Source organism: Liolophura sinensis, chromosome 12, assembly GCF_032854445.1.
Source record: "Liolophura sinensis isolate JHLJ2023 chromosome 12, CUHK_Ljap_v2, whole genome shotgun sequence".
In the NCBI taxonomy this organism is placed as follows: domain Eukaryota; kingdom Metazoa; phylum Mollusca; class Polyplacophora; order Chitonida; family Chitonidae; genus Liolophura; species Liolophura sinensis.
Genome location: NC_088306.1, coordinates 24,133,910 through 24,146,475, shown reverse-complemented (window position 1 = coordinate 24,146,475; position 12,566 = coordinate 24,133,910). Strand labels below are relative to the sequence as shown.

General features: G+C 40.6%; 1 protein-coding gene across 1 annotated transcript; it reads right to left on the bottom strand.

Moving 5' to 3' along the window:
* Positions 1–3,894: 3,894 nt before the first annotated feature.
* LOC135479813 (IgGFc-binding protein-like) lies at positions 3,895–12,023 on the bottom strand. Its single transcript, XM_064759718.1, has 7 exons — positions 11,999–12,023; positions 10,519–11,798; positions 8,689–8,782; positions 7,982–8,041; positions 6,538–6,674; positions 5,144–5,312; positions 3,895–4,010 (listed from the first exon to the last, which is right to left on the bottom strand). Exons 1-7 carry the CDS (start codon positions 12,021–12,023, stop codon positions 3,895–3,897), a joined length of 1,881 nt encoding a protein of 626 aa, XP_064615788.1.
* Positions 12,024–12,566: the final 543 nt, after the last annotated feature.

The window sequence follows — 12,566 nt, the reverse complement described above, 5'->3', positions numbered from 1 at the left end:
GTATAACTTGAACAATTGCAGTGTCAGTCGTTGACACAGCCTTTAAAAAGAGTGTATAAAGACTTAAAATGAACATTTTAACTTTATCAGAAAGTCTGTTTTCTGAGTAATGGTAGAATATATTCTGTTATTATGTATGTATCATAAAATTGTGTCAGTTTAAGAAACATTACATGTATTGTACTAGTAAGACAATACAGTCTTCAAATTTAATAGTTAATTTAATCGTTCATGAATTAATAGAATATGTGTCTAACAAACTTTGTTTGCGGCAATAACAGAATACACTCTAGTATCACTCATACAGGGCCTGTATTGTGGAGGAAAACCAGTGTAAATAGTTTAGAATGTTGTGATATTGTGTGCTTACGATGTTGTTCACTACCGGAAAGTGATAATCTTATGACCAAAGATGTGAAAGTAGAAATGGGTAATATTGACTGTTGAAAATGGCAATATTACTTAAATAATGAGTTGTCTCTCTTAGTTTTTAAATATTTGCGAAGGTTATGTTTTACTAATATTCTTAAGCATTACCGCTACAGCACACAAATATTTGTTGTCTAATAATTAAGTATGGATAAGGAACTTAAGACATTGTAACTATGAGCCATATTATAAGACTGGAACTATAACAAGAGTCGATATTATACGTTTATGAGTGTGCCGATTATTTGAAGAGTGAGTCAATTTGTATTGGGCCTGGCCGCCCGATGAGATGTTCCCGAAGACAACTAAACCGCAACCAACAGCCCTAACCTAAAATTGTGTCACTTCTGATTTGCACCAATGCATTCTGGGAAGAATAACTAAATCTGGAGGGTGTTCGGTGTTGACCTTCCACATGTTATCTGATGTGTTCCGCCATTGGTGATATTAGCGTGCAATTGTCAGGAAGGTGTTAAGTTGTAGAATCTTTCTCCGACAGGTGATATCAGATGCGGTAGCGACGCAGTATGAACCCGGCTTTTGCCAACAATGCATTGCGATAAACCATCAATGACCTTAATGGTTTTGAAGGAAAAGACAACAGTACCCCCAAATATATATATATATATATATATATATATATATATATATATATATATGTGTATATACATCGGTAAAATATCCCACTAGATGTTTTAAAAGCATTACTTGTTATTTTTATGACGTTGCACAATCGACGTACCGTAGTTAAAGGTAAGCAAAATCGCGCACATTGACCTAATCAAAACGCCTCCATGTGATCTAGTTTTAGTTTTGAATTATCAAGTACTGCTTATTTCTGTAAAATGAGGACGCAGGTTACGTCAACCGAACGCTGTGTTGCCTTTTAACTATATGTACGTGCGGTACGGGTGACGCGATATAGTATTTCCGGTGTCTCTATCATAGCACATCCCATGGCCCCGTAAGAATCCCAGAATAAAAGAGTTATAGTTACGAAGGACGTAATAAAAATGTCTGTGGCCGTTTAGGTCTGTTTCCATCCCTCTTCTTAAATAAGGGCTATTACTTGGTTAGAGACAATGCGGGTTCCGCTGCAGTGTGTACTATGTTGTTACAGTGTATAAGTACATTGAGCTAAGCTAGACTCGCCAAGAGTTTTCGTTTGTCCATTCACCGGACCACCGCTCTAGTGAAATATTTTTAAAATTCAGCCATTTAAAAACAAAACGTGTCACACTTCTCAGGCAAAAAGAAGTACTACCATGTGTAATGGAAAATTAAATGGGCACAACTTGTACGCACGCGCAAGAAAATTATGTAGGACTTGGAGAGTGCTAATGTTATATATCTATATATACATAAAGTACAATAATGAGCCATTGTCACTTACGTTGTCATATATACATATACACGTGTACGGGGTATGAGATATTATTCGTAGTTATAGGCTTTGTTTTAAGTTTTCGTTAAGAAATATCAGTCAAGCATGGATGTGGGAAGTGTGTCAATATGGTGGAGGTCTTTAGTTCTTTGGGATTTCGCAGTCAAGGAAATACCACAGACTCTGTTTTGCGGGAAATTGGCTTCTCTTTCATACTAGTTGCTTCCAGTCAATTTTAACTCACCGCCTTACTAAAACTGATCCCAAGAGAAGACAACCGGTGATTATATATTTATTTACCTTGTCTTAGCTTGGCCAACATTGTCCCTCAGGTATGGTCTTTGTTGTTACAGCCAGTAAATTTCTCGGCTTTTAGTTTTCCAGTATTGAATGTACATGTAACACAAGAAGATGATTTTGAAGAATGTTGTTTTGTCTGCTTTGCAGTCAGGTGAATAAAAGCCTTTTGCTGACGTTTAGTGGTCAGTCAAATCATTGCCTTAAATGTTGTTATAGTATGTATTTGTCGAGCCACTTTCGCAGAACTCCTTATGACGTTTTTTTGTAAACGATGTCATAAATGCATGTCGCATTACGAGGTAAGTTACCAGCACATGGTTTATGACGTTGATTGGAAGTGCGCCTGAAAGAACTGATTCAGAAAGCACTTTTAGAGCTGTGGGCACGTAAGTACGTGTAGAGTTATAAGTATGCATTTGTGAAGTTAACAGACCTTCGTGAATCCGGTCCACAACGTCTGGTCATTTTCAGCGAATATATGAAGTTTCCCCAAGCATAAACCGGAACACCGCCGTATATTGTAAGTTATAAATGAAAGATTTTTATACATATGGTGGGGCCATCCGTAATCGAGGGGGTAGCACGCCAGTACGGCGCAGTGACCCAGGAGCCTCCCACCAATGTGGTTGCTATGAGCTCAAGTTCAGCTCATGCTAGCTTCGTGCCTGGCCGTAAGTGGGAAGGTCTGCAGAAACCTGCGGATGGTCGTGAGTTTTCCGGGCTCTACCCGGTCCCTTCCAGTGAAATGAAATATTCTTGAGTGCGGCGTAAAAAACCACTCAAATATATAAATGAATATATGGTAACCTGCGAATGGCCGTGGGGTTTCCTAGGGTTCTGTCCAATTTCTGTCCAACGCTGATCGGAGTCGTATAAATGAAATATTCTTGAGTACGGCATAAAACACCAAACAAATAATAAATATATATATGGTGTAAAAACAACATCCAAGTGTTGATACTTCAGGTGCTGATACTTGAATTACTTAGGGAAATCTGCGGATGATCGTGCATGGATGTTCCCTTTGCTCTGCCCGGTTTCCTCCCACCATAATGCTGACCGTCGTCGAATCAGTGAAATATTCGTGAGCCTTATTCATGAGTAAAACATCAGTCTAATAATCAACATCAAACTAAATCTTCAGGACACACGAGGTGCGGGTTCAATCCCGGCCCTAGCTTGTACAAGGAATTGTTTGTAGTGCATTGGTCGTGAATCCAAAAGATTGTGTCTCACGAATGCCAACGGGTAATAGGGGAGTTTCGACTTCGAAATCTTTCATCATTGACAGTAAAGACAGTCATATAACTTGTGAAAAATGTTAGGCAACCTTTGTAAACATTAAATTATCCATCGCTTGTCTCGCTGTTTTCCCTAGAGGCACATCGATAATCTTGCCTGCAGAAACTTCTCATATCCACAAACGTTCAACTCATCAATTCTCTCCATCGTTGCCTACTGTAAATTACGTTCTTGGAAAAATTTTTCAGACGAGCATGTTATTGTAAATGTGACCCTGCAATAGCTGCCAAACATTTTTGACAGATCACACATACATTAGGACTTGTTTTAACTTGTACGGTAGAAGAGTTCGAACTGGAAATTCCCTATTATATAAAGCGTTCACGTCTCTTGCGTGTTGGTGAAAGTACCCAATATTTGTCCGTCAAGATAAGGAGGGCAATTCACGTTTTCTTTTTTACTGTAATTAAATTTTTATTTTGTTTCGAAAACATGTAACAAGTTTCCTTCAGGATACTTCAGGATATTCAGTCTGCTATCTAGCAGTCCACTGGAATGGTGTATTGCCCAATATGCAGCCCAGCTGCTTCAAACACCGCTAGAACGATAACACCAGCAATCACGTTGAGAGTATCAGCCTGGGGAGATCTGCTACCTGTGGACGAATTGGATTTGTATGTATTCACCACAGTGATCGGAAGTTCAATTGTCAGTAAGCGGTTACCATGAAATTTCATTAGCCTATATGTGTCCTTTTATGTCCCCCAAAATATAGACAAATATGAAAATACTAAGTGAAATAGGCAACCGTCGACGGACCAAAAAATAAAGCACAGTCCTTTATTTCGACCAAAACGATGATATTTTCTCTTGAAACTCCCAAAAAAAGAAAGGGCACATGGTATGACGCCAAATGTTGAGATGAACGTTCAGTTGTGAACTGCTGTCGTCGCTGAACGAACTTTTGACGTTTATTTCGTGATTGTTGACATCTTGACATGCAGATTGTTAATCTTCGCTGAAAATGGCAGCGCTTTAAATTACTCAGCCTGCTTTGAAGTAAGGCAGAATTATGTTAATGGGCCCTCCGTGGCACAGTTGGTTAGCGCGCTAGCGCAGCGTAATGACACAGCAGCCTCTCACCAATGCAGTCGCTGTGAGTTCGTCCAGCTCATGCTAGCTTCCTCTCCGGCCATACTTGGGAAGGTCTGGCAACAACCTGTGGGTGGTCGTGGATTTTCACCGGACTCTGCCCGGTTTACTCCCACCATAATGCTGAGCGCTGTCGTATAAGTGAAATATTCTTGAGTACGGCTTAAAACACCAATCAAATAAATAAATAAATAATAATGTTATAATTGTAATTATATATTGTGTTCCCTTATAAAGCTGGTGTTGATCTACAGGAAATTAGGCGACATCAACTGTACTTTGTGTTTTACGGGCGAGGGGACATTAAAAAAATCAAAATGTGGAATAAAAATGAAATTCAAAAGTCCGCCATTTAAATTTTCTCCGATCTTGAGATTTTGATGATTTTCCAGTTTTTCAAGGCTTTCTCATTGTGTACATGTGTCTTTAACAGGAAATAATAATGTGATAGTCGAATTAGATGACAAAATTTTAATTTTCGTTTTTATACTCTCCTCCATCATTGAGATTCCGCTCGTAAAACAACAATTTATATTAGCGTGACCGTGCTTACAATGTTTCCTTTGATACAATCGTTTACTGATAACTGGAACACATGTATATACGTAAGCCCCAGGGTCAACAAATTATTCTCACCTGAATCACGCTGGCACATCTCTACGTCTGAGTGTGTGCATCCCGCCTTGAGGGTCTCATCCCACCCCCCGGGACAGTCCTCGTGACAGTCACACAGGAAAGCGTTCTCGAGGCAATGGGCTGGAGGCGAGCCACAGGAAAACCAGCCCTTTGGGCAGCTGGGTAGAATCTGCAAAATAACCACGCATTTTTCTCCAGTTTGCTCGTATTGATCATTTTATTTATTTATCTGGTGTTCAAGAATATTTCACTTATACGACAGCGACCAGCATTAAGGTGGGAGGAAACCGGGCAGAACCTAGGGGAACCCCAGGACCATCCGCAGGTTGCTGACAGACCTTCCCACGTACGGCCGGAGAGGATGCCAACATCAGCTGGACTTGAACTCACAGCGACGGCATTGGTGAGAGGCCCTGGGTCATTGTGCCGCGCTGGCGTGCTAACCACCTCGGACATGGAGGCCCCAGTTAGCTAGGATGTTTGAAACCAAAATCCGTGAGTTTCTATGAGTAAATAGGTCATACCAAAGATTTTAAAAATGGTACTTCTTACTGCCTTGTTTAGCACTCAGCTCTGAGAGGTTACAGCAAGGAAACACGACTAGCTGGCCCGCCGTAAGTATAATGTGATTGGGTGGAGTGTCATGTCTGGTGCGGCATGACACTTCAGTGGTGGCAGCACTTTGGCGCCATGAACTCGCTCTAATGACTCCTCGTCGTCATATAACTTACAAATTGTAGTGATATGACTGAAAAAGTACTACCAGGTACGTACAAACCCAAGGCTGTATATGTACACGCATACACCCTTACAAACCGCCTTTTTCAGGTAGTTGACAAACTCCAAGCTGCACCCAAGCAAGCGACGGGATGTGTAGAGAGCTATGCTTCAACACCGCCAGCGAGGGTCCCCGTACATATGTGTTTGCTTATTTATTTATTCTCAAGAATATTTTTCTTACACGACGGTCGCCAGCACATTATGGTGGGAGGAAACCGGGCAGGGTGCGGGGGAAATCCACGACCATCCTCAGGTTTCTGATAGACTTTCCAACGTATGGCTGAAGAGGAAGCCAGCATGGACTGGACTTTAACTTACAGCGACCGCATTGCCGGAAGGCTCCGGAAGGCTCATTGTGCCGCGCTGGCATGCTAATTCCCTCAGCCACGGAGACCACCATACATAAATGTTGATTTCAATATAATTTAATGCATATATACATGGAGCAGGTAATGGATAACCTGCATAATCATATTAAAAATGGAACTTTAAAATGAATTTTCCTTTTCACGAAACTTTACCGGATGCTCAGTCTGTATAATCGTATGGTTATCACCATATCGTCCAAAAGTGACATTCCCCTCTGCTGCTTCCGAAGTGAATATTTCGGTTACCGGTGAATGTAATTCCGTCTCCCTTGTATGGTCAACTGTTGAACCATTGTACTCGTTAGTGAGTGATACTATACCGCTGGTGGCTGTGGTTGGGTTTGCTGTTGTGTTAGCGATACCCGCTGTCTCAGAAACAGTACCTTGAAAAGGGCGAAAAAGACTCATAACCATTTAAGATTTAGTGGTAATAGTGCACCAAAATGTTCGGATTAACCTTTTAACGACTAAGTTAACCTTTTAAGTTATTGCAGAAAATCTGAAACAAGGAAAGGGCACACAATATACAGCCAAATAGGCGGCCAATTCCTTGACATAAAATGATTAAAATTGTAAATGATCACTATAAAATACACAGTCATTGCTCTGTAAAATAAGGAATTTATGCTTTTTAAATCTGTGCCTAGCCATTTTAAATTCAAAACTGTTATATTTCACGTATTATTGTTTTTTTCTTAAACTATTGAAAAATATTTTTATTGAAAACAATCTGAAACAAGGGAAGGGCAGAGTAGACAGCAAATAGGTAAGCCCTTGACATAAAATTATTAAAACTGTAAATGACCTCTATAAATTACACAGTAACTGTTCTGTAAAATAAGGAATTTAAGGACATTAGCACTGACGCTCATAGGCCTACACCGAAGACATTATGAACACGGGGATATAAGGGTCATAACTCTTGATCTCAGTCATAGCGATGAGCATTATCTCCCTTTTATCGGTACTCGTCGCAAAACAGTAACTGTACGGCCAACGCCATGTGCTCGGCAGACTAAATCATAACCGCTAAATCATGTGGAAGCTGTTCAAAGCATTTCACCAATAATCACATGTTACAACTGTGCGATCAATTATACAAGCTTGCCTTACTTGCAAGATAAAAACGCCTCGACAAGAAAAGAGAGGTCCTTGTTAAAAGCTTCAGTGGTAGGTCTACTACCATATCGGTACTGAAAACATTTCGCTTGTAACCTATATCAGTGGAAAGGTAAAAATGTACTTCTTAATTCTTTATTTAGTTATTTACGGACACTCCTCAGTTAATGAGCACGAACAATACAAAAAAAATCGGAATGATATACAGGTTATCTGGTACAATGAATCAAATGAACGAATAAAATATTATATTGTATTAAATCCTACTGGCCACTTTACACTTATGTATAGACTTGTCCCCCAGGATTACAACGCTCTTGTGGCCGTTTGTACAGTCAAACGTATTTCACTTGTATTTCACCAATATGACGTGTAAACCCATGTAAACACGTGTGAATGTTTGCCAGTAACTTGTCCACGGAAAGTGGATTTCCACGGGCACACTTGGTTTCCACCAACCAAAAACTCACCTCAATCATGAAAGGATAAAACTCTTTATATGGAATTAAGCAATAATCAACAAAAAACCAAACAAATAAACATGTGTGTGCATATAAATTTGTTCACTTACCTATGTTATAAACAGATGGACTCGCACAATCTTCGTCGATTTGCCCGTCTTCGTCGTCATCTGGGAATCAAGAAATAAATAATCTATCGGTAAAATGTTTATTTATTTATCTGATACGTGTTTTACGCTGTACTCACGAATGTTTCACTTATATGATCGCGGCCAGCATTGTGCCGAGAGGAAACCGGGTAGAGTCTGGGCGAAACCCACGACCATCTGCAGGATGCTGGGAGACCTTCCCACGTACGACCGGAGAAGAAGCTGGTTCGAGCTGGACTAGAACTCACAACGACCAAACTGGTGAGAGGCTTCTGGGTCATGGCGCCGCGCTGTCAAGCTATTCACCTCGGCCACGAGGGCCCCAGGTAAGTTGTGTTTTGGGTTGTGCAGTTTTATCACTTTGTGTGTCATAATATCTGACATTCGTGAAAATACGAGTTCAGAGGAGACTTGTACATACATGTATGACTTCGGGAATTAAGCTATTGCCCGTTGATAAAATATATAAATATATGCAAAAAACACCCCTTTATATGAATTTTATTCGTCAGACATTTTGTTTATGACGAGAACTTAGAGAGCATTTATCCACTATATTCACAGTCGTCAGTACTCTGGGATTACTGGCACCGTTGAGATTTTATACTGTTAAAGTGGACAGATGGAAGTCTGGGAAGTGTACATGCACATATATACATATACTGCACCTTTGTTGCCGTCATCACATATCTCCTCATCTATCCGTCCATCGCAATCGTTATCAAACCCGTCTCCGCTCAAAGAGAAACTGACAATACAAGGCTGAAATGGTGGACAACAAATATATTTAGAGAATTTAGCAAATATGCGAAATTTATTTACGCAGCAAACTGGTTTACCAACTTCTGGTCCGATGGATACTAAAATGAAAAGGGGCTCACCTGTATATCTGTCGCTATATTCCACATCTGAGATCAAATATGAAAGTTTTATGTTGACGTTAAACAGTTTTCAAAAATGGTGCACACTTGTACAGGTGGTACTTGTGCTGTACTCTGTTCTGTAGGTTTTGATATGGTACATGTATATGAAAAGGGATGCAGATAAATGAGATTTTGGATCTTTATGCGCAACCAATAATGGTAGTGATACAAAACAGATGTCTCTACATTGTAACAACAAAATGGTGATGCAGTAAGATACGTATATCATTACGAAAAGCTATTTACTTTATATTCTTTCTTAGTTTTTTGGTAGTATGTGTTATGCGTATTTTTGGGAATATCCTTGCTATTATTAATCTGGAACGTCCTCATTGGCTGTGACTATGCGTCAAACCAGAGATTCGTATACCAGCCTTCAACCAATATAAACGACATTCCAGGTCAATAATGCAAGGTCAATTCCCCAAAACGACGTATAATACAAACCACCAAAGCACTAAAAATATAATTTATATTCTTTTTATAATAATTTATAATAAAGTTATAAAAACTAAATATAAAAATGTTCATCTGAGTTGCGCTTTGATTGTAACTGTTCACATATCCAACCTGGCGTTCAACAAGATGAGAATGAATGAATGAATAATTATGGCTTAACGCCACAGCGGCAATATTTCAGCCATATCGTGAACAAGGTGAAAACGCAAGACGGTAAATCAACAAGATGAGTATATAGCTCCTAGTCACGGGTTAAGGCCTGTCTGTTTGAATGTCTGTTCATAGATTCATAGATTGAATTAAGAGATGTTGATCATAGCACAATTCTAGGGCTTACGTTAAAGGTCTAGTCCTACCAACACGCTATTGGTTAACTTGGTATGATTACACTGAAGCTCTCTCAGCGCTCAAAATTAGAGTTAGGCTCTGACTGGTTGATCATTGATTCATCCTATACTACATGCACAATGTACCACGTTAGAATGTAGCCTAAAACTGAATAAAGGTAACAAAAATATTAAGGAAAATAGGTCTGTCGTGTTTGCACTTTAAATGTGATAACACTACAACATTTTGAACAAATGCTGGGGCCTCATTGGCTCAGTGGGTTAGCGCGCTAGCGCAACGTAATGACCCAGGAGACTCTCATCAATGCGGTCGCTATGAGTCCAAGTCCAGCTCATGCTGGCTTCCTCCGGCCGTACGTTTGAAGGTCTGCAGCAACCTGCGGAAACTGTGTTTCCCCCGGGCTTTGCCCGGATTCCTCCCACCATAATGCTAGGCGCCGTCGTATAAGTGAAATATTCTTGAGTAAGGCGTAAAAAACCAATCAAATAAATAAATAAATAAATTGAACAAATGTAGATCTGCGAAGTCTAACATATTGCAATTAACATTCCCGTGTAACATCTTTACCTAATTCTGCTGAGAGGGGCGTGCAATTTGTTACTATTGAAGCATTTATATGAGCAGTGAGAATAAACTTTAACTGAAGTAAATTGACAAGAGATCTTATCCACCAGTTACGTGTGACCATTCGTGAGGCTTCACACAGTAGTCGCAGCTCCGGTTCTGATCTCGTTGCTGTAGTCTTTTATTTTTGGTAGCAAGCCTTACCAAATTAACAGGCGCCAGTCTCACGCCTAGCGGGAGGGAGAAAGCTTCATACTGGGCGTATCCGTACAGAATCCCACCAAACGTCACGGTCGGGATGATATGGTAAAGCGTGTGGCTGCCATGGGATATGGAAATCTGGGCGCCAGAGTAGTTCAGTCCCACAAATGGCGTCCACACCACCGAATCACCCAGTGGCGCGTGATCCAGTCTTAACCCCTGAGTCTGGGAATCCTTCACGACGATCAGTAAAGAGTTTGTGTACGCGCCATTTTGGGAGTACTCTGGCGTTGATATGGTGCAGTCCGCCGAGAACTGTTCTACTGGGTAGATCACTGACATAGCAGGATCGGCTTTCTCTTCAGATTTCGCGGTCTCTTGACTCTTGACGATCTGGACAACAAGGATTGGTTTGTCGGCATGAATGCTGACGAAGTCTTCAGAACTTACGGACAGTTGGATACTTTGACCGGCTTCTCCTATTGAATACGTTCCATAGCCGGAAACAGTAAGTGACGTCTGATCCTCACTGGCTACACACTTCACGAAGTCGCCAACGGTACGGTTCGGCGTTGGAACGACAGCAAACATTTTGCCCCACGTTGACACTGGAGGGAGCTGCTCAGCGAGATGGTCTGTACTGTAGCCGTTTACACGGGGACGCTGATTCCCACTAAAAACCGCAATCGGTTTGTCAGCCGAAATGGATGTTCCCGTTAAATCTCCGTCACTTTGGATTTGGAAAGATTCGAACTTGGACAGGCTTACGTCAAATGTGTCTCCGTTATAGTAGCTCGTTCCTTCAAAAACGACCTCAAGGAATGTTTGAGGATTTGGAAGAGTTACCGAAACGATGCAATCGTCCGTAGCTGCTACAGCAAACTGAGTCTTGTACGTTGCTGGATAGTACGACACGGTGAAATACTGATGCTCCAAAACGTCCGTAGGTAAAGCCAGGTACGCGTCATTTGTATATATTTCTTTGTTCACCGTATAAACAACCACTTCTTCGTCCGACCGCACTAAAAGAGCGTTTCCAGATTTTGCTGATCCTATCAGGCGAAGATGGTACGAAATGAACAATCGATGAACATAACCAGACCGTACAACAAACTGCTCATCAACTCCGTTCACGCCTCGTTGAGGTGACGTCACGTTGACTCTGACGTCGCTTTGATGCGACGTCGTGACGTAAAGTTCCAATTCAGTGGAGAAAGTGTCGGCCGCATTTTCCATGTACACCACAAGAAACTCTCTCCCAGCATTGTCAGGAGCGCAAAAAACTTTGAAAAAAAGTGAAAAAGAAATAGTTTCTCATTATAGACATGTTATATTTTCATTTAAACTTAAGGAAAACTAAAAAAAAATTGAAAAAAATCCCCAACAAAAGCGGCAGAATTGGTAAAACCGTGTAGAAAATTCATGTGGTAAAAAGATGCAGTTTTCTTACAGTGTGTTTACCAGATGCTATTGTAACACTTACCTGTAATAACTGGCCAAAAGAACATTACTAGGTACAGGTACGTATTACACCTGTAACGGTGTCCTTTGCCACGTCTAAAATGTGTAGTCTTGTGCAAGGATTCCATCGCATCTATATTATAGATGTAGGTCTTGTTTATGTGGTCTCATCAGAGTTTTGCCCGTCTCTGTGAATTCCACTTAGTACATGGGATCTCACTTAGCACCGGGTACTAACTTGTTGCAAGGAATTTAATATTACACAATAAATGTAGCAATTTGTGCCGACAGGTGCCTGGTACATATAAGAGGCGTTTATAAAGGGCACAGTCGTGTGAATTACTTTTAGGTGCCCGAATTATTTACTAACACACAAGTACCTAGACAATAAATTTCAGAAAACTAGCCAATGTACAAATGTTAGAGCATGCCCAACAATCACGAAATCAATCACTACAACAAATATTTCCAACAAGCATGTAATTCATAGAAACAATACACCACATGTCTGTTTAGTTTTACTGTGACAACAATGGCGACTGGTCAGCGTGTTGCGGGTGCACAACATACGGAACGTCAACATATAGCGT